Source organism: Nymphalis io, chromosome Z (genome assembly GCF_905147045.1).
Source record: "Nymphalis io chromosome Z, ilAglIoxx1.1, whole genome shotgun sequence".
NCBI lineage: Eukaryota > Metazoa > Arthropoda > Insecta > Lepidoptera > Nymphalidae > Nymphalis > Nymphalis io.
In genome coordinates, this window is record NC_065918.1 from 4,296,785 (window position 1) to 4,317,382 (window position 20,598).

The 20,598-nt window shown below is 32.9% G+C and overlaps 1 protein-coding gene across 4 annotated transcripts in view; it reads left to right on the forward strand.

The window, feature by feature from the left end:
* LOC126780336 (intermembrane lipid transfer protein VPS13B) overlaps positions 1-19,039 on the forward strand; it is a 52,124-nt gene extending 33,085 nt beyond the window's left edge. For 2 of the 4 annotated variants that reach the window (XM_050504718.1, XM_050504719.1), the window contains exons 55-87: positions 72-250; positions 523-599; positions 721-896; positions 1,561-1,676; positions 2,498-2,586; positions 2,698-2,831; positions 3,345-3,499; positions 3,943-4,068; positions 4,587-4,695; positions 5,076-5,252; positions 5,492-5,647; positions 5,784-5,885; positions 6,666-6,754; positions 7,111-7,303; positions 7,694-7,849; positions 8,528-8,681; positions 9,693-9,835; positions 9,988-10,065; positions 10,145-10,199; positions 10,553-10,635; positions 10,974-11,088; positions 11,311-11,409; positions 11,724-11,878; positions 12,125-12,359; positions 12,860-13,083; positions 13,187-13,322; positions 13,791-13,998; positions 14,235-14,305; positions 14,400-14,587; positions 14,866-15,027; positions 15,640-15,735; positions 17,517-17,606; positions 18,226-19,039. In XM_050504718.1, coding sequence (XP_050360675.1) covers positions 72-250; positions 523-599; positions 721-896; positions 1,561-1,676; positions 2,498-2,586; positions 2,698-2,831; positions 3,345-3,499; positions 3,943-4,068; positions 4,587-4,695; positions 5,076-5,252; positions 5,492-5,647; positions 5,784-5,885; positions 6,666-6,754; positions 7,111-7,303; positions 7,694-7,849; positions 8,528-8,681; positions 9,693-9,835; positions 9,988-10,065; positions 10,145-10,199; positions 10,553-10,635; positions 10,974-11,088; positions 11,311-11,409; positions 11,724-11,878; positions 12,125-12,359; positions 12,860-13,083; positions 13,187-13,322; positions 13,791-13,998; positions 14,235-14,305; positions 14,400-14,587; positions 14,866-15,027; positions 15,640-15,735; positions 17,517-17,606; positions 18,226-18,402 — 4,503 coding nt within the window. In that variant the 3' untranslated portion in view covers positions 18,403-19,039. Of the gene's footprint in view, positions 1-71; positions 251-522; positions 600-720; positions 897-1,560; positions 1,677-2,497; positions 2,587-2,697; positions 2,832-3,344; positions 3,500-3,942; positions 4,069-4,586; positions 4,696-5,075; positions 5,253-5,491; positions 5,648-5,783; positions 5,886-6,665; positions 6,755-7,110; positions 7,304-7,693; positions 7,850-8,527; positions 8,682-9,692; positions 9,836-9,987; positions 10,066-10,144; positions 10,200-10,552; positions 10,636-10,973; positions 11,089-11,288; positions 11,410-11,723; positions 11,879-12,124; positions 12,360-12,859; positions 13,084-13,186; positions 13,323-13,790; positions 13,999-14,234; positions 14,306-14,399; positions 14,588-14,865; positions 15,028-15,639; positions 15,736-17,516; positions 17,607-18,225 lie in introns of those variants that run through there. The other 2 variants (XM_050504720.1, XM_050504721.1) reach the window with 2 other exon arrangements.
* The last annotated feature ends 1,559 nt before the right edge of the window (positions 19,040-20,598 follow it).

The window sequence follows — 20,598 nt, forward strand, 5'->3', positions numbered from 1 at the left end:
TAAATAGTTTAATTAAGATGTAAATATATTAACTATGAATATTATATTTATTTAATTCGTGTTTCTCACAGTGCGTTCTACATATTAATGAAAATTTAGAACCAAAAAAATATGATAAAAATCCTACGGAAGCTCTCTCCGGCCGAATTTCTTTATGGGTACACAACAATTGCACGAGTGTCGTGCGCATCTCGCAAGAGGATACAGATGAGTTGTTGCCAATTAGCCCGGGGGCTTCGCTGTCGTATAGGTAATTGTGTGGCGGCATTTTTAACTTTTTAAATAAAAATATTACCGAAGCAAAACATATGTTGCATTTCTGATTCTAATTAAACAATTAATATTTTTATTGTTAAAGCCTATCATTCATACTCGTATTTTATTAAATTATCATACAAAATATAATATAGTAATCTACCAAATGCAGAATAAAATTAAGGTTTTATTGATTATTTATTTTATTATTTTATTTATATATAAATATTATATTTGTATATAATTTTTCTTCTTTAATATTCATAGATGGAATTCACCAGGAGCTGTAAAGAGATTGAGATTTTCGTTAGCAACTACATCTTCAAACTGGCGTTGGTCCAAAAGTATGTATGACCTTTCTAATATTTTACCGGTTTAAATGAGCGTAATTACTTATCATTGTCAATATTAAGTAGTCATGAATATACAATCAAGCCTGGCTACTAAAAAGTCGTTTCATCATAGGCATCCGATTTACACCTGGGTCGACGCGCGTTCTCCTAGAAGATAAAAATACAGCCGAGGGCGCCGGCGGTGTCTATTTACACGTGCGTGTCAAAGATAACGGGGCACAACGAGACATGTACCTGTCCGGAAGACTGTTGCTGGCGAATGTACTGCGTTATAACTTTGCGTTCAAGGTAACCCCGATTCCAGAACGTATCACCTACATTCAGGAACTTGAAAAAGTCTTAAGCGATATAAATATTTTTAAAATATATGATTTTACTTAAAAAATTTACAAAAACCTCAATAACTGATAATAAGATGTCCGAAAACCAGTTTCTCAATGTCTACACAACGTATATCGAGATGTTTTCTACCCTCACCCACTCATATATTCTACCGCTAAACAGCAATACTTGGTGTTGTTGTGGTCCAGTTTAAAGGGCGAGTATTAGTAACAGAATGTGAATGTCCCACTGCTGAGCTAAGACCTCCTCTCCTTTTTTGAGGAGAAGGGTGAGTAAGCTAGTGTAACTACAGGCACAAGGTACATAATATCTCAGTTCTCAAGGTTGGAGGCGTTGAAGGAAGGGTTAATATTTCTTGCAGTGCCAATGTCTATGGGTGGTGGTGACCACATGGCCCATCCTCGTCCACCTGTCTATTTTATATAATAAAAAAGTTTTCATTACACAATCTGATATTGAACAAATGAATTTTTTTACTTGAATACTTAGTCTCCTTTCAAAAAACATGAACGTGTTTGTTGGAGACTATGTTGATGATTGTTATTCCTTTTTTTTTAATTTTTTTGTAAAGTCACCAAAAGTCTAATAAATATATATGTATATATTTTAGCTTCGGGCCCGTCCTTCCTTTAATAGCCCGTGGGAAGTTTTAGCTACGTCTGATCTGCCAGCGGAAACCGTCGGTCTAAGTGTACTGTGCGATATTAACTTTGATGCATCATTCAAGTAAGTCTTTCAAATAATATATAATACATTATATTTAGAAATTATGTTTTATGTACTAAAACAAGTGCACTGCTATAAATGCTACTTATATACTTAGACGGAAATTAATAGATAAGGAATACACATTAACGTTAAAACTTTAAACAAAAAAGATCATATACATAGATAAGTAACTATTTTACTAAACGTTCTAGTTCTCCTTAGTACTAAATATTACTATGTGGGACAAAAAAACTATAACTTTATAGTATCAATGCCAGGCGTAAAGGATGGTTCTGTGTTCCTGCAACGAAAACTAAACACGCTAAATAAATATTTCTAAATATAAGATGTACTAATTATAAACAGATGTTCTTAGATTGTGATTGACATATTTAATATCTCTCTTGTCAAATTTAATTGATATATCAAAAGGATTTTGACAAACTTTATTATTTTTATGCATTTATTTTATGAGTAATGCTCATTTTTTTATATATATAACAGACTGAATGAATTAATTGAATGTTTTTAATTTTATTATGAATTTCCCCTCTTCTCTCCCTTTCTCCCTCTCTTTTGATTCTCTTTTAAATCAAATATCTGATTTATTGAAAATTTTATCCGTTACATCTACGCCTCGTACTTTCTCATGTATGTTAGTCAATAACTGATAACTTTTATTGGTAATAATTTGTTAATGTTTGTTATTTATGAATTTTTTCATGTACTGCTAGTTACCATAAAAAAATATGGCTAATGTATTTGATACGATCTATTGTGATAAATGTTTTATTAGATATGCTTTATTTATTTATATATTAATAATTATGATTTTTCAGGGTTAGATTCAAATCAAATGAAAATGGTTGGTCTGGCGAAATACCGCTTCGAGAATGTAATAAACGAAATGTTCCCTGGCTTGTCAAAAGTAAGTTTAAATAATAATATTTTAATTTAACTGTTTAGGTTTTTTTCTAGTATCAATTCTTTATTTTTTAAATATATTCTATTAACAATCTATTACTTTTATATCAAAAAGTTCCAACAAATGAAGAGGAAGTGGAATACAAATCGGTGTGGTGTCGAGTGACACCTGTCAAAAACGACGCTGGCATTGTCGCCACATTTTGGCCATTCTACATGTTACGTTCGCATCTCCCTCTGAACGTTGACGTGAGTATTATTCTATACGATATCCATAATATCTTATGTTTCTGTATGATGTACCGATGTATTAACTGTAAATATCCATATAATTGAAGCCGAGATGGCCCAGTGGTAAGAACGCGTGAATCTTAACCGATGATCGTGGGTTCGAACCCGGGCAAGCACCACTGATATTTCATGTGCTTAATTTGTGATTATAATTCATCTCGTATTTTACGGTGAAGAAAAACATCGTGAGGAAACCTGCATGTGTCTAATTTCACCGAAATTCTGCCACATGTGTACTCCACCAACCCGCACTGGAGCAGCAGTGGTGGAATAAGCTCCAAACCTTCTCAAAAAGGGAGAGGAGGCCTTTAGCCCAGCAGTGGGACATTCACAGGCTGTTACGGAATCCATATAATGTCTAGAGAGCGATCTACCAAAATGTAATATAAAAACTATCAAAATCGTAACAGTCTCCTGCATCCGAGACATCATCCACATATATCTTGTGTTATACTGTTATGTTGGCTACAGGTGCGAATATCATCCGGAGAACGGCTACCTGGCATGGCACCTGTGGCGTGTAATTATCCGCTCACCGTACATATGGCTGAAGGTCGTGGTTCCATCACTCACCTCATGGTTCCAGGGACCACTTCTATAAGACATAAACTCACTTTCCAGTACAGGTAATCGAGCCATCATTACCTACTCGTTGTAGATACAGAAAAAATAAAAAACCTAACTTTTACTAAAACCATCATACCTATTTACTAAGCTATATGAAAAAATCAACACAGACAAAGCGCGTATTGGCCACTAACTATTAGCAACCAAACGCAGCCATGTGTTGTGTTCACATAGGTGCGTTTGACTTTACATTTTGTTTTGAACTTTACGTAAATAAATAATGAAATTATTTTTTATATTCATAAATATTTGTAGTTAAAATTGATTCTATCAGCATTCTAAAGTATTATTTTTAATAAATACATCAACATCAAACATTACATTCCAAACGTCGCTGACGTTGCCCGTACTTTAATTTATTTATGAAGACTCTAACCGGATTATCATTTGAGTCAATTTCATCGGAATACTGACATCGGATTTTACGTATATTTTTTTCCAGGGACATCGACTGTCCTGTAACTCGCGAAGTCGTTATGCTGCATTACGGTATGACAGAGACTTCAGTGTTCGAGAACAGGGAGAATCTAAAAAATATAGAAGACGTCGTTGAACTGATAAATCAGTGGTGAGTAATATGTATTCATAAATGCTGTGAATGTATAGTCAGCAGAGTCATCTATTTATTATCATAAAGGTCTCTAGGATATGTTAAAGAATATTCTTTGCACATTGATGTTGCTTTAATTACTAAATTCAGTTTATATACATTTATACCTCAAAAAAGAACAATACAGTCACTTGAGAAATGTTCAATTTAAAGAAAATATTATGTAGGTAGTTCGTCGTTCTTGTAATAACAATAATTTTGTGAGAGTAATACAATATCATGTATGTTATATAATATTAATCTAATTATAATAAAAAAAGTAGTATCGTTACGATAAACAAAAGAATATAATAATTAAAGTGGTAAACAATACGTTGGTAGTATGTGTGTACATGATTAAAAATTAAAAATAGGTCTTTATAACATGTTGTTAAATTCTACGCTATTCATTCGAGTCTGTTTCGAAAATATTTTATCCTTTTAAACTCCCATGTATGCACACAATAAAATATTATATATATATAAATATGGCTTAGGTTGGAAAAATCTCGAGATGCATCTGCAAAGTGGCCGTACTCAGTAGTGACTAATCACTGGCCTGGCGCTTGGCAGCCAGCACTCTTACAACCACGATGTGACGTCAATGTAAGTACTACTAATATAATTATGTATCAATAACGTGACACAGGGAAAGAACCGAAATTTAGAAAGAATATATAAAAAGCAAATGTGTTTTCTTATAGATATTTTCTCGTTATTTTATAATTTATAGATCATAGACAATATATATATTATTTTATTAATTATATTTTCAATAAATTATACAGACAGGTCCGATAGCAATACACAAACATCAATAAACAATTTGGATTGATACTTTTCCAATCGATAGCAAGTCTCGCCAATTAAAAAAATGTTAATTTTAACTAAGTTGTGTCGTATTTTGTTTTTTTTTTTTAATTATATATATATTTTTGTTATTTCGATATTGATATTTAATAATTAATATTTCTTATACGTCATAGGTACGATACGAAGGAATTCAAGTAGGTACTGGTTGTTCATTACAACTGATACTGAGCCCCATAGTTTTGCTCGCCAATGCTTCTCCAATATCATTAACACTACGTGGCCATAATGCATCACCTATGTGCCGTCTCGATCCCGGGATCGCGTTAGCTCCACCTACCATAATGTTACAGGTAATTTATTTATTTATTTAAAAAAAAAAATTGTTACGTAAACTATTCCAACTAGCTTGATAAAATAATATTTTTTGTTGATATGAAAACTACATTTTCGAAATTACTTTTATAATATTTTTCAATAAACAACAACAAGTTTTGAACACGTATCGAATCAAAAAATTGTATTTACTACGTTCGAATTATTCTTAGTTAAATTACTATTATAAAACTTAAACGATTATTTTCTTTTACAGAAGCCTTTCTTCATGTCAATAGAGGTAGATCGAGATATATTTGTGAGTGGCCAAATGGAAATCTGCAGTGAAGATCCTGGTCGTTACGGACAACCTGCGCCGGGGCACATCGCTCTTGAAAAGCCGACCAAGTTTGCTATACAATGCAACCAGAAGGTAACAAAACAATCGATTTATTACTAACTAATAGTATTATATGTTCACATAATTAAAATAATCAAAATATTAACTATTTATGTTCAATTTTACTCTTTTACATAATTTCAATATTGTTTTTTTTTCCTTTGTAAAGGTGGCCATCTTATCGCTTATTCACGAAATAAAAGACGATATGAATATCATTGGGATAACATCCAGCTTCGTCTTAATCAACTGGCTAAATGATGAAATTCTGGTGAGTCATTAAATATGATATAAATATTTTCCTTTAACCTTTATCTAAATAATTTGTGATTATAATTCATCTCGTGCTTGACGGTGAAGGAAAACATCGTGAGGAAACCTGCATGTGTCTAATTTCATTGAAATTATGTCACATGTGTATTCTAGCACATAGGAGCAGCATGGTGGAATAAGCTCTAAACCTTCTCCTCAAAAAGGGAGAGGAGGCCTTAGCCCAGCAGTGGGACATTAACAGGCTGTTACTGTTATCTAAAAATGAATATTATGTACTTTTCAATTAAATCTAAAATAGGTTAGATTACTCATATTACTTTTACAAATTTAATTTCTTATATAACTAGGATAATTTATAACAAATTTTTATTATCATATTTATCTATGTACAGCCAGTATCAATTCTTCAATTCGAGCGACAATTTTTGAAGCCGGTAGTTGTAATTATAGAATGACTTATATTTGCTAACTCTATTAGGGTTTAGCGCAAGCTTGTCTGTTCATGAATAATCTACAAATGTAATATAATTACTTCGTATTCGTATATTATTTATTTATTTTTATAATATATAGAAAATAATGAATGAATAAGTATAGAAGCACAAATGACAACTTCTCTGATGGCATTGCGACTATGTTAGAAATACTTTACAAGTACCAAATTATACAGGCGATGGTAATTATCCAATGGCTTGTCTGGTCGAATGGTGATCGCTTTTTTTTTATAAAAAATGTTGTATTATTTATCTCTTTGTTTATTAATTTTAATTTGTGTCAGGTATCGGCGCTAGCTGTGCCCAACGAATTGACCAATCAGAGTCTGCGCCCTAAGGCGTTTAAAATTGTTCCACCCACGAAGAAAGGAAGGTAGAGTAATAATCTTTAAACTAAATTATTTCGATTTGTATCAAATAATGACTCTGAACCGTAATATGATGATGAAAAGAGCTATGACATAACTGGACATCAACGTTTGCGTAAGGCGCAAGAAAATAATAAAGACGACGATGTAGGTTATTATAGAGAATCACAAAATGTATAGTTTGTGTTTTCACGCATTTACGCAAGCACACACGTATAAACACACGTACACGCAAGCATTGTTATTTAAAAAAAAAAAAACCAAATCCTCAAATTTGTCTGGAGCAAATTTATTTATAAATTGGAAATTAGAATCTTTACTTCAGCCGGATGTCGCATTCAATAAGAAATGTATTTTTCAGTCTACATGGAACTCCTCTGTGTCGTTTCTGGTTGACCGACCGCTGGCGAGGAGGTAATGTGGACGAGTTACGAACGTTTCTTTGCGTCGCATTTCCCACTAAAACTTACCAAGCAAGCACCTCGGTACCTATAAAGCTTGGTGTAGCGCCAGTTCGAAGATCGATTTCTTTAAAGGACAAACATGGTGGATCCGTGAGTTGTATTTTATATTAAATTGATATTTATTTTTAATAACGAACGACCTTAGGTACGATGAGGCGATGCGAATCACACTCAAAGTGAAATTGTCTTCAAAGTTACAATCACACATTTGTGAAAAGTGTTACTTGATACGCTTCTTTAACTAGTTTTTTTGTTTTATTACTTAGCTTTAAATTTTTGTAAATAATCTATCCTTTAATTATATTTCAATATAAAAGATCAGTATTAACCATTTATATCCGAAGCTCATTGGTAATTACTATATCTACCAAAGATAATATATTAAAAAATTGCCGCCAAAGACAAATCCGATAGATTTGTTAAATAACGTGGTCGATAAAAAAAAACTAGACTATATTAAACGAAAGCATTATTTTAAAGGTGCCAATAGCAGTGACGCAGTTGCGGCATGAATCACGGTGGATTGTGACGTTTTCAGAAGATCCGTGCCCCCAATTCGTGTTGCAAAACCGCTCAAAAATTACCATAGGTATCGCGCAACCAGCTGGTACTCAAGACAAAATAAATTTATCAAAGGTAAAATGTTGCCATTTAACTAATTCCGAGTAGCATATCCGCGCCCGTTTTACACAGTTTGTGATATTGACTGACGTAACTGCTTTGCTATAAATAATATAATAATAATACTAATAATATCCTGAGACATTTTTCACACACGGCCATCTAATCCCAAATTAAGCTCGTACAGAGCTTGTACTATGGAAACCAGACAAACTAATACATATAATATTTTTCTTTTGTAAATACTTTTATAGATATTATAGATATACCAGACTCAGGACAAACAGACATGTTCATGCACACAAATATCTGCCCTGGTTGGGAATCGAACCCACAACCTTCGGCGTGAAAGGCAAGCATCCACCAACCACGCCAACCGGCTCGTCAATTTAATCCTTATTCGATTATATAAGATAAAAAAACCTTAGATTTACACATTACATGCGATTTGCTAATAGCTTTGTATTGTTTTTTCGACGATGACTTTACTGACGTTCAAACCGCCATATATTCGAAATCCATAAACAATTTCAACATATCGACCAATGATATTGCGTCAATTCAATGTCAAAGTTGTTTATTTGTGTTCACTCCTCTTACGGTTGGAATAACCTTTAGATAATATTGGATGAAATAATCCCCAATATTTATCATCGGTATACAAGTATTGTATGTGTTTGCTTTTGTTACCAGACGGTACAAGACTGTGTAGGTGTGCAATGGTGGTGCATATTAGAACCGAACACCATAACACACTACTCGACGCCCGCGTACTGCCAGCGATATCCGCCACCTGCACAAGAAGCAAGCGCATCAACGTCCATCATCACTGTTGGAGTTAAGATAGGTAATTGATACTTTCATCGCAGTGGTTTTAGTGGGTAAGAATCCCACATAACCTGGTGCCACTCCCATAGCACCCGGGTACCTTTCTGAAGGTTTCCACTGCGAGAAAAAAAAGGTAATATATACATATATTAAATAAATAATCATATATATATTTATATATATGTTTATATTATTTCTCTAAGACCACATACGATGGTACTTGTCGTACGTACAAACGTCCTATGACGGAATATTTATTAATTTAAAGTTTTGTCTTTTTATTTGTTTATTTAGAGCTTAGAAGTTTTGCTGATTTTATGCAAAATATAAATCATTAAACTAAACAGCCTGATATACAAACTGGATTACTATAAGGAAATTTGTTCTTAAATAAAACTAGCGAATAGGATTATATTAAATGACCTTTTAAAATCGAATTTATTTATTGTAAGCCTGCATTATTTAAAATGAACGAGCTCCTTTAAAATGATCGATATTCATATTATTTATTATGCCTATAATATTTCGAGTTGATCGACGAATCATTTTTAAATAAGAAAATTCAAAGGCACACAATTATTATAGAAAAGCATAAAAAAACATTATTGGTCCTCTTTTTTAACGAGTGGTCTTTTCTTTTAACAATTGATGCGTTTTACAGGTAGGTAAGACGGTAGGTTAGGTTAAGTTAAAGACAGATTGTTACGTGGGTTAAGAAAACATAGATCGATTCTAAACTTAAATAGGAGAAATGCATAAGTAAATTAAATTAGAAAAAAATAACTATCAAAATCAAAAACTTTAGCGCTCGTCACTAAAACATTATGATAAATAATTAAAGAAATTTTGATTAGACGTAATTCATGTTTCGGAAAAAGTGGATCAATTGTCATGAAAGAGGACTGATAAGATTTACTTGCGTGCTATTTTTGCAAAATTAAAAAGATAATTTAATTACAAGCCCTACCACCCCATAGTCAATTAAGACTTAATATTATAAATAATTAGATTACCATAAATATTTTCATAGGTGAAGGAATTTTCGAATGGAGCCAGCCGATCGCGGTAACAAATGGGGAGCAGCTATTGCAACTATATGGCGGCGTCTCAATGAAAATGCGTGTGCGCACACAGCCTCATTCCACACCTATAGAATTCCACGATGTGGATCAAGTAAGCTCTTTATTATTACCTTATACAGCCTTGGCCACGGAAAGTACATCTATCATCATCTACATAATAAATCAAAGGTATCCCCTAAACCGTCAAGTCGTCTCTTTGTAATATTGTAATAGTTAACTTATAAAATACTTGTTTAAAATCAGACTGACATATCACCGAGCGACATCAGACGCAGACTCGACATGTATTCCACAGAGAGCCAGTTGAAACAACAGCAAGAAGTAAGTCAATATATAAATTGGAATCATTATCTCAAATATGTATTGATAACTCTACATTATATGTTAATAATTGTTACAGACGCAAGAAACACCAAGCGTAGAGTTCCAGAAAGTTGGTCCGAATTATTTTAAAAGTAAGTCACGCTATAAGTAACATATATTTTATATTCATACTTATAAATCTTGATCATTCTCAATGCTTGACTATAACAAACAATTGCGAACTACTATCGACATGTATGTCAGCGTTAATATGCGCCTAAAATAATGAAAATACTCTCGTAATAAATATGAAAAAACTAAACAAAACACTGAAAAGCACAACTTTACTTAATAAAATATATTATAACAATGTATTGATTTATAAAACAAAGTATAATATTGTTAGCTGCTATTATTCTGTACCCCCAGTTACGTATTATATTTATCAAATCAATCAGTTTATTTTTTTTTTCATTGTTTAATATATTTATATTAACATTTCTAGACAAAACGCTACAAGACTCGAAGAATAAAGATGATTTGGCCGATCAGTCTGCTGAGGAACCAAAACCATCGACATCTAAACAAGTATTAGTTATTATTTTAAATAATAATTTTAATTTTTCAACTGTAAATTTTGATACATTCGAAAAATACATCAATATTTTATGAATTAAAGGAAATATTAATAAAATAAATTAAAACCTCGAAGTGTCAATAGCGTCTAGTAATGCGAAGTCGTGGCTTCGTTCCTGGCCCCTTGGGCAATTGTCGTCCCCACACCTATCACGAGATTTTCATTCTTAATTGGAGGGGTAAATAGGTATATAAGTGATTCCTTAAGAAACGGGCTTTAATTATTTTTAATTAAAATTTATCTTATGATTAAAATCATTTCTATTAAATAAATATCTTCAAAATTTTAGATTCAACATCGGAGCGGACACAAAAGCGGAGACTCGACGACGACGACGGCTACAAGCACGGCCGTTGAATTTTATCAGTTGAGACGCTCCGAGTCGAATCACGAAGATTTACCTCGTAAGTTGACATCATATATATGACTAAAGGTCTTAGAGAATACGAGAAACTTCTTAATAGTTATTTATTGTTCCAATAAAAATTAAAATGAAGTCATTCGACGTTCCTTTGTTTACATTTTATAAAACTTCTCGTGACATGCTATATTGCAAACTAAAAAAGGATTTTCTTTATTTCTTATACGTATTTATTATGATAAGGATGCGGTAATATAATTCACAGAGGCGTATGAAAACGAGTTACTCAGCGATACGACACTCACCCGTAAAGATTCCGACGATTTATCAGAAACTTATCTGTTGGAAGCTGTCTCTGAAAAAGGTTTTTGTTTATTTTATGTTTTATTTGAAATTGTTTATTTCATTTTGTTATGTTGTTTTTGGGGTTGATGATTTTATTTTATGTAAATATTTTTAATTTTTTTTTTTGAAAATTTTTATAAGCAATCATTATTATTAATGATATAAGCATAGTGAAATATAAATATTTAAAAAAATAATCTTTTTACAATTTAAACATTATGTCCATTATTAATATAGTCACTGCATGGAGCGTCATTTAGATATCAGTCCTTTATGCGTTATGTAAAAATATAAGTTCAAACGTGTAGATTACAGCTAAATGTTTTTGTTTAGATTGGTCGGATAGTAGCAAGCTATGGTCGGAAAAGGAGCGTTTCCGATGCGTAATCGATAACGTGATAGTCTCCGTGGGCGCCTACTCCGATGCACTGCCATTACTGGCTCTCCATCTCCAGCGAGTGGCGGTGCGCGTGCAGGCTGATACCAGGGTAAGATTAAAAAGCATATTATATGTGCAGCGGCGTTGCGGTTACCAGCTCTTTAAAAGTAATGTTAAAAAGCGTTTCTATGTTAGTGTTGGATAAAAGAAATCTTCTTAATTTATTTATAATTCAACGAATATTTTTAGATTACGAATCCAAGAGATAGTTTTATAAATATTTATAAAATATAGTTGTAGATAGCTTACAATATTACTGTAAGCATGAAAATAAAAAATATATTTTTCCCTGCAGATGGTAAAGGCAATGGTCGCAATAGCTGACATTCAGCTCGACAATGTTCAGTATGACACGGACCAATACGACTTTGCAGTCGTCGCCACAACGCGGGTCGAAGCTCGTGTAATAGAGCATTGGCCTGCACTATGGGGAATGTTCAACGAGAGAATACCTAGTAAAGCCGCCAAGGCGAGGCTCTTGTTGAAGACGTGCCATGACAGGTGGACCGTGGACAATCGCAGCTACCAAGGTTAAAATATACATATGTTATATTTTTCTTATTATTTTGAGTCCAATAATACCTTATTGGACCCAAAAATAAGGGAAAAGTCTTTCTTAGTCGATTTTTCATCAACATTGCCAATGCATGTGGGCCGGCCGACTACGATGTGTATATTATACTGGAAAAACATATGAGCAAACACAGGTGTATTTTTTTTTTCGAAACGACCAGAGACATGTCTTGCTGACAAATCCAACGTCTCTACGTGTTTTCCGAGGTACATAAGTGTATCACTATCATTTTTCGACTTCAGGTTGCTAGTGATAATTTCGCGCCACAAAAACCGAACAAATTTTATCCGATTGTATGATTGATTATTATTATTGCACAACAGATGATATTAACATAAGCTTTTGCAATTCAAATTCAAACTATCCACTGTCGTCCTTGAGGAACATATGATATGATATGATGGTCATATATTATAAATCAAATAATATACTAAAAAAAAAACACTTTTCCCACAGAACTAACTGAAGTAGAAGTTCTGCTGGGTCCCATGGGTCTCTACATAGAGGACGAGTGCATCGCTGCGGCGCTTGAACTCTACAACTTAGCTGTGCCATCAATGAAAAAAAATCAATCATCTGAATCGATTGCCCTTGCTCAAATTTATACACTGCAGCGTCCGCTTATACTGAGGAAGTTAATTATTTATCCTCTCGACATCACTTTGACCCTACATACAGCGGTAAATAAAATTTTATTTTTAATATTTTTTTTTTTTCATTTGTCTCATTAAAATTTTAATTAATATATTATCTGTGAATTATTGATTTTATTCATTGTGACAGGTGCGTATGTACATAGCATTGGACGAAAGCCCATTACGTCTGAGCACCTTCCAACTGCAGGATGCGATCACGTCATTTGAGGCGCTGACTCATGCACTTACAGTGCATTACTTATCAGCAGTTATACTTGGTGCAGGTAGGTGTTAATAAACTGCTCAGTGATATTGACAGATGTTAGACCGTTAACTTATGTACACGTCAGATATCATATAGTTTTTTCATGTTTATGCGGTCTACTAATATATATATGAGTATTTTTACTGGTGGTAGGGCTTTGTGCAAGCTCGTCTGAATAGGTACCATCCACTCATCAGATATTCTACCGCAAAACAGCAGTACTTGGTATTGTTGTGTTCCGGTTTGAAGGGTGAGTGAGCCAGTGTAATTACAGGCACAAGGGACATAAAATCTTAGCTCCCAAGGTTGTATGGATATGTAAGCGATGGTTGACATTTCTTACAATGCCAATGTCTAAGGGCGTTGGTGACCACTTACCATCAGGTGGTCCATATGCTCGTCCGCCTTCCTATTCTATAAAAAAAAGAGTACATCCAATAAAATGTATGGATATTATATATAAAATGATACAAATCTTCGTTTGCAGGGTGGGTGGTAGGAGGTCTTGAGTTACTAGGTGCTCCGGGTGCACTGGCTGCTCGAGTTGGAAATGCTGGTGGTGGTGTGAAAGGTGTTGCTTCTACAGCTGCTGGTGCCTTATTGCGCTCGCTCAGCTCAGCTGCTGGCTCGTTCGCAAGAAATTTGGATTTGCTTGCCGGAGATGAGGATCATGCTAAGAGAGCTGCCGCTGCTAGGTAGTTAAAATAAGAAAATTACAATTTCTATATAGAGCTAGATACATACTATACTATAAGCTGATAGTCATATTCGTCATAGGGTGTACTAGTGATTTTTATATGCATACTTGCAAAGTACGATAATACGAATATTATTTTTACGTAACTTTTTGCATTGTGTAGAACATAGTTTTTTTGTTTTTTGTTTTAAAGTACAAATTAAATATATTATAATAATACAATTTTTTTCATAGAAGACGACCTCCGCCCAACCTAATGGCAGGTCTGGCAACTGGTATCACCAACTTTGCTATAAACCTTCTTGGTAAGAACAGAAATTTTTCTTATTTTAATAAGTTATATCTAAACTACTTCCTTTTGCTCTCTTTATGAAGTAATAACATTAATTTTGCGAACAGGTGCAGTGGGTGGTATAGCCCACCACCCACTCGTAGGTGTAGCGGTAGGCGAGAGTGAAAGTGGTGCGGCAGCATTACGACGAGGTCTAGTCGGTGCTATCACGAAACCATTGAGCGCCACTGCCGATTTAGTAGCTTTTGCTGGACAAGGGCTACTGTCGCAAACAGGCTGGGATCCCGTACCTCAGGTACTCAATTATAATCAAAAAAACAGGCCTCATTATAGCGAACAAAATTGATGTTTTCCGAATGATTTAACTAAAAACGCAAGTGTTTATTTGTAAACTATATAATGTTTGAATATATTCATATTTGTTTAATAAGTTTACAATGAATTGTAAACATGAGTTACACAACAATCCAATCGAAAAAAATATTTTTTATTCATATTTTTTAGCTAGCTTAATGTATGTAGTAAATAAATTATCCTATAACCATGTTCATATTATATATTTCATGTCTACAGCCGCGGGCAACCACCACGTTCGCTATGGAAAGAGCTAGCTTACCCAGTGGGTGGCGACGTGACTGCGTGCGATATACATTCCGTTATGCAGATCTAGGAGTTATCTCCGGCTTCAAGGTGCTCGTCGACGATACTATATATCAGCTAGTGATAACACACAAGGTATGGTATTTATTATTAAATGAAGAAACGTAGCGTAACATATTATATACCTTGGGCTTTGTGCAAGCCCGTCTGTAAACGTGTAAACGTGTGTAAACAGTATTGTTGCGTTCTGCGTGTATGTAAGAATGACCAGTGTAAATCGCTAGCAAACCTAATAAACAAATTGATAACGGTTAAGTGATTCAATGACTACAGGCACAGGGGGCATAATATCTTAGTTCTTAAGGTCGTTGGCGCACTCTCGATGTAACGAATGTTAATATTTCTTACAGTGCCAGTATAAATGGTGGTGACCACTTACCATCAGGTGCCCATTTGGTAAAATATATAAACATATATAAAAGTAATCGTAAAGTAATGTATCGCGGTTTCCTAAACAGCGACGCATTTCATGACTATATGAAAACTTAGTGAAATTACAATTATAAGAATGAATTATATTAAAACTCATAGCATAGCAAACAAATAAGGATTATATTTTCAATGCTATGAAAGGTGCATGCTCTCTGAGTTAAAAAAAAAAAAAACATTATTTTATATTATATTAGCGTACTTCTATGTATCGAAGTTTGTCTCTAATTTAAAATGTCTTTTATAAAAAACTTTCAGTACCTCCTTATAATCGAGCCAGAAACGGAACACTTATGTGAAATGATAGAACTGAAGCGGTGCTCACTTGGACCATATCATGGAGAAATTATTGAGGTATGTACGAAATGCTTTATTGGATAAAAATTTTAAAATTCATAGTAATAGGCAAAGAATATATGAACTTTGTCATGACCGAACATATCGTACATTTCCTTGGCTTAATGTTTTTTTTCTTTATTCATAATTGTATGTCCACCGACTTTTGTGTTTGTGCCATTTTTTTCGCTTTAGTTTTGTTTTGTTTCGTTTCGTATTGAATTCTAATGCATTATATACCCATATCCACACACACACACATACACAACCATATTACATATTTTAAATACTTGTAAATTGTAAACACACATCAAACACGAGGCACAGGCAGCATCGTGTTTGATGTGTGTTTACATAACCATGCTATATCCTCCCTGAATAATGTTTTCTGTTTCTTGTGTAGTATGCACGAGGTACGAAGGACTTTCAATGTATTCTCGGTATAGAATTGAAAGGAAAACTAGATGATACTGCATAATTTATATTTCTCTAAAAATAATTTCTTTTTTGTCAGAAAAATGTGCATCATTAGCTTAGGGAAACACATTTTCACGAAGATCTTTTTTTAAGTAGGAAAACAGGAAGCAATCACTGGGAGTCAGGTCTAGGCTGTAGGGTGGGCGATGAAAGCCATATTTTTGATCAGCAGCCTTGACAGCACGCCCTGTGTAAACCAGTATGTTGTCGTGGAGAAGTAGCGCGCTGTCCTCATTAATTGTCTCTTTAAAAGTACGCAGAGTGTATAAAATTTAACAACTCTGTATACTTTTAGCTCTATGTACAACATATGATTATATTATATATAATATATGATTTGTACTAAGTTTTCGGCTGATTTTTGTTAAGCTAAGATTAAGTTGTTCGCGTCTTTCTTTTTCTTTGTGGTTCTCCTGATTGTTTTGCACACCCTGTCGATTTTTTTTTTCGCTCGAAACACTCATCGCTAAATGTGATATGCGCGTAATTTATGCCTTTTGCTTGAACTCTTGTTTATGTTAAGAAGTTTTTACCGATTGGGGGCTTACATTCTTACCTTCTGTGCTATTTCTTTCATGATTATTTTTTAGCATATACAGAATTTTCCATCACTTAATCAACTCATCAAGCTTTGTTAGCGCTTACTCTAAAGCTAAACCATATAAACGAGTGTGTTAAATATCATCGTAGATGGAAAATATTATAAAAATGCAATAAACAAAATTAAAATATAACGAATTCTAAAACGAGACACATCGTCAATACTAATAAACAACGAATCTATTTCTAGTCGAGCGAATGATAAGTATATTTCAATATACTTAATGAAGTTGTAATAGTGATCCTATCTAAGCTACAGCCCGATTTCAAAATTGTAATCACTTTATCATATTTTATTAGGACAAGAAACGCGTCATGACACTTGGTAGATCGGCCGTTTTCTTAATTGATTTAAAATTATAATGTCATTAACAATTTGGAAACGGAAAGCGACTTAGATGTAAAAATTTTAAATGTCAGTAAAAAGAAATACAAAAACCGTTGCAGTACAGATTAAGTAAATATTTACCATTCAGACTAACAGATTACTTATTCTTTAGACTTTGATAAGTTTTTTTTGGATATAATAAAACAATGAAGTGACGTCAGTTTTAAATTTAATTGTATAAATTATTCAATAATAGTAAAAATATTTTAAAGACTTTTTATATCAAACGACGTTAAAAAAAGACTGATCCGTTTGTTTATTCTTCGATTTATAATAAAATAAAAACCTTTTAACAATATTATTTTACTTACTTTTTACAATACATTTGTTGCAGTTGATCATTGCGCAGGAGCCGCGAGTTCCAGAAATTATTGAACCAGAAGATGACGACGACGACGACGACGACGAAAACCTTGACGTCCGGGTATGAATGAGTTCAATATAACATTGATAATTTCATCTAGCTCTGATATATATACTGCTGTACTACCAAGTTACTACTTTGAAAAGAAAAAAGTTACGGCTCGAATTTACCATATTGTAATTGTAGAGAGTAATCTAAATAATATAATTTTTTACAGCATTATTTGTAAGTTTGTCCTCTGTCCTGACCTAAAGATTAATCAAAATTAATTAAGGCTATAATTATAATTTTTATTGAAGTTTATAATTAAATGTTATATTTTAGGGATTCCGATGATACTCGTGAAAACGCATGGTCTTCGATGTCAATTTAATATGTTACTATTTGTATAGCAGAAAAGAGACCAAAATTTATTTCAATTCAATTACTATTATAATAATTCATTTCAATATTCATGTCAAAATATATTTTTTTTATCTCGAATTATTTAATCACTACAAAAGTGTATTTAATGGTAACACCATTAATTCATAACTGTTGGGCAAATGCCACTGCGATCCTTACTTCACGATGTTACCTTATACCGCCTGACGATAATTAGGCAATCGCGTGATATTCGGTTATTAAGATCGATGTGTCTTGGCTTTGTTCATGTTTTCAAAAAAAGTTTCTCCGTCAGGTTAGCGCGGCTGCCATGGCCCGGGTGGCGCGCTACACCGGCACGAAAGTCTATGAAAAGAAGGAAACTGACCGCGTGATCGCGCTGTTATGTATCCCTGGAACTGAGCATGCGCTGCGTGCCGCACTATGCGTTGCGCTGCACTCCACAGTCGACACGCATTTCTCTCAACTATAAACCTTATATCGGTGCATATTAAATCTTATAATCAAATTAATAACAATTATTACTGATTAATTGCTATTGAGGGTACAAAATTACAAAATTATGTTATTTGTTAAATGTATACTTACAAGTATTATTTGTTAAATGTGAACTCTACTTACCTCGCTGTAGGTTACTACACGATGGGCGTATCGCTTGCCATGACCAGCGAATCGCGTGGACGCTCAAATTTTTCAAAATTTTACACGCTCTTTCTTTCCTACTTCTACACTATTTCTTCTACTTATTTATAATAATAACTTTATATTTTATTTTTAAAACAAAACAAATGTAATTTATAGGGCTTTTATATAACATCGTTTATGCAAATTTCAATCAGTATTGATATCACCTGGCAAATTTCCATGTTGTGACAAGTAACTAGAAACGTTGTACCGCTTGTGCTTTTCATCGTGACATTTGAGTGCCTATCACATGATAAACTCTGTCACAATATGACGCATAATTGAAAAATTAAACGATAGGTTCAGTCATCAGTGACGACATGAATATATCAAAATTTATTAAACGATGAAATAATTAAAAATATCATTTACTACTTGAAATTTAAATTATGTAAATGAAATATGACGTCTTTTTTATATTATAATTCAAACGCATGTTCAATTACATGAGCTGGTATAAATCAGATATTATATCAAGCAGAAATTATACAAGACGTCAACAAAGTATTGAATTATACCTAATAAATTAAAATAATGTATTATCTATTAAAGTCATATTATTTTAATATTTATATCTAGACTTTGATATATTACTATTCAATTATACTATTCGCGAAGTGATTACATTATTATTATTATTATATAAACCAATATAAATAAAATTGATATAATACGAATTCTTTATAAACTTCAACGAATGATTTCAAGTAATCATAAGCCATATGTCATTTAATTACTTCTAATTACTCTACTAGTAATTTTCCATCGCATGTTTTTGTAGTAACGGAATATGTAGGTTATATATAGGTTACTGGTGGTAGAGCTTTGTGCAAGCTCGTCTGGGTAGGTACCACCCACTCATCAGATATTCTACCGCAAAACAGCAGTACTTGGTATTGTTGTGTTCCGGTTTGAAGGGTGAGTGAGACAGTGTAATTACAGGCACAAGGGACATGACATCTTAGTTCCCAAGGTTGGTGGCGCATTGGTGATGTAAGCGATCGTTAACATTTCTTACAATGCCAATGTCTAAGGGCGTTTGGTGACCACTTACCATCAGCCCATATGCTAGTCCGCCTTCCTATTCTATAAAAAAAAAAGTTATAGTTGATAGTACACATTTTATAATTTAATTTTTAAAATATTATTATTGCACAAAATAAATAAATTCTTAATTAATGTTTAGTAAATTTCTATGTGCATATATTTTAATGTCGATGTTTTGCCAAATTGTATATGTTTTTTTTTTTAAACTTAAATATTCGATGTTGTATTGACTATTAATAATAAATATAGTGACGTAGCCGTAGAATGTTTATTGTATCTGTGTGTCTGTTCATAGATCATTCCATAGATATTAATTTAATACGCTGTGATTTTTCCGCTTATAAAATTTTATTAAATTTGCTTTTTATTTTATTTATCATTTTTTTAAATTAATAATGTCGAAAACAGGGTCAATTATCGGATAATAAGGCTTAAAACCTTTCTTAAGATGCTGACAGTATCTAATGACCTTCGAAGTTTCAATATAAAACACGCCTAACTATTATTTACTATTGTTATTTTATTTGAACTTAACTCGCTTATCTTACAATTCTCTCTATAAAGTATTGATACTTTTGTTAACTTTAATTTCGATAAAATAATTATTTACTTTTCTTTGTTGTCCATTTTGACAAACTGTATAGGTATAAGCAGTTCATCTCTGCGATAACTCCCAGACTGCATAGAATTGAATGAAATACCAGTTGACGCAACGTTGCACAAAATACTTAAAAGATAAAAAATATATATACGTTATTTTATTTTTTGACTATATAAACATGCGTTGATAAACACAACGCAAGTTTATTATATCAAGAACATTTTTTGGAAACGTTTTTCGTTAATTGTCGGAAAAACGATCAAGATCAATATTAATTGAATAGATTAAACTAATGATGGAGTTAATAGAACCACATTTGGCCGTTGTCAGCGTCTT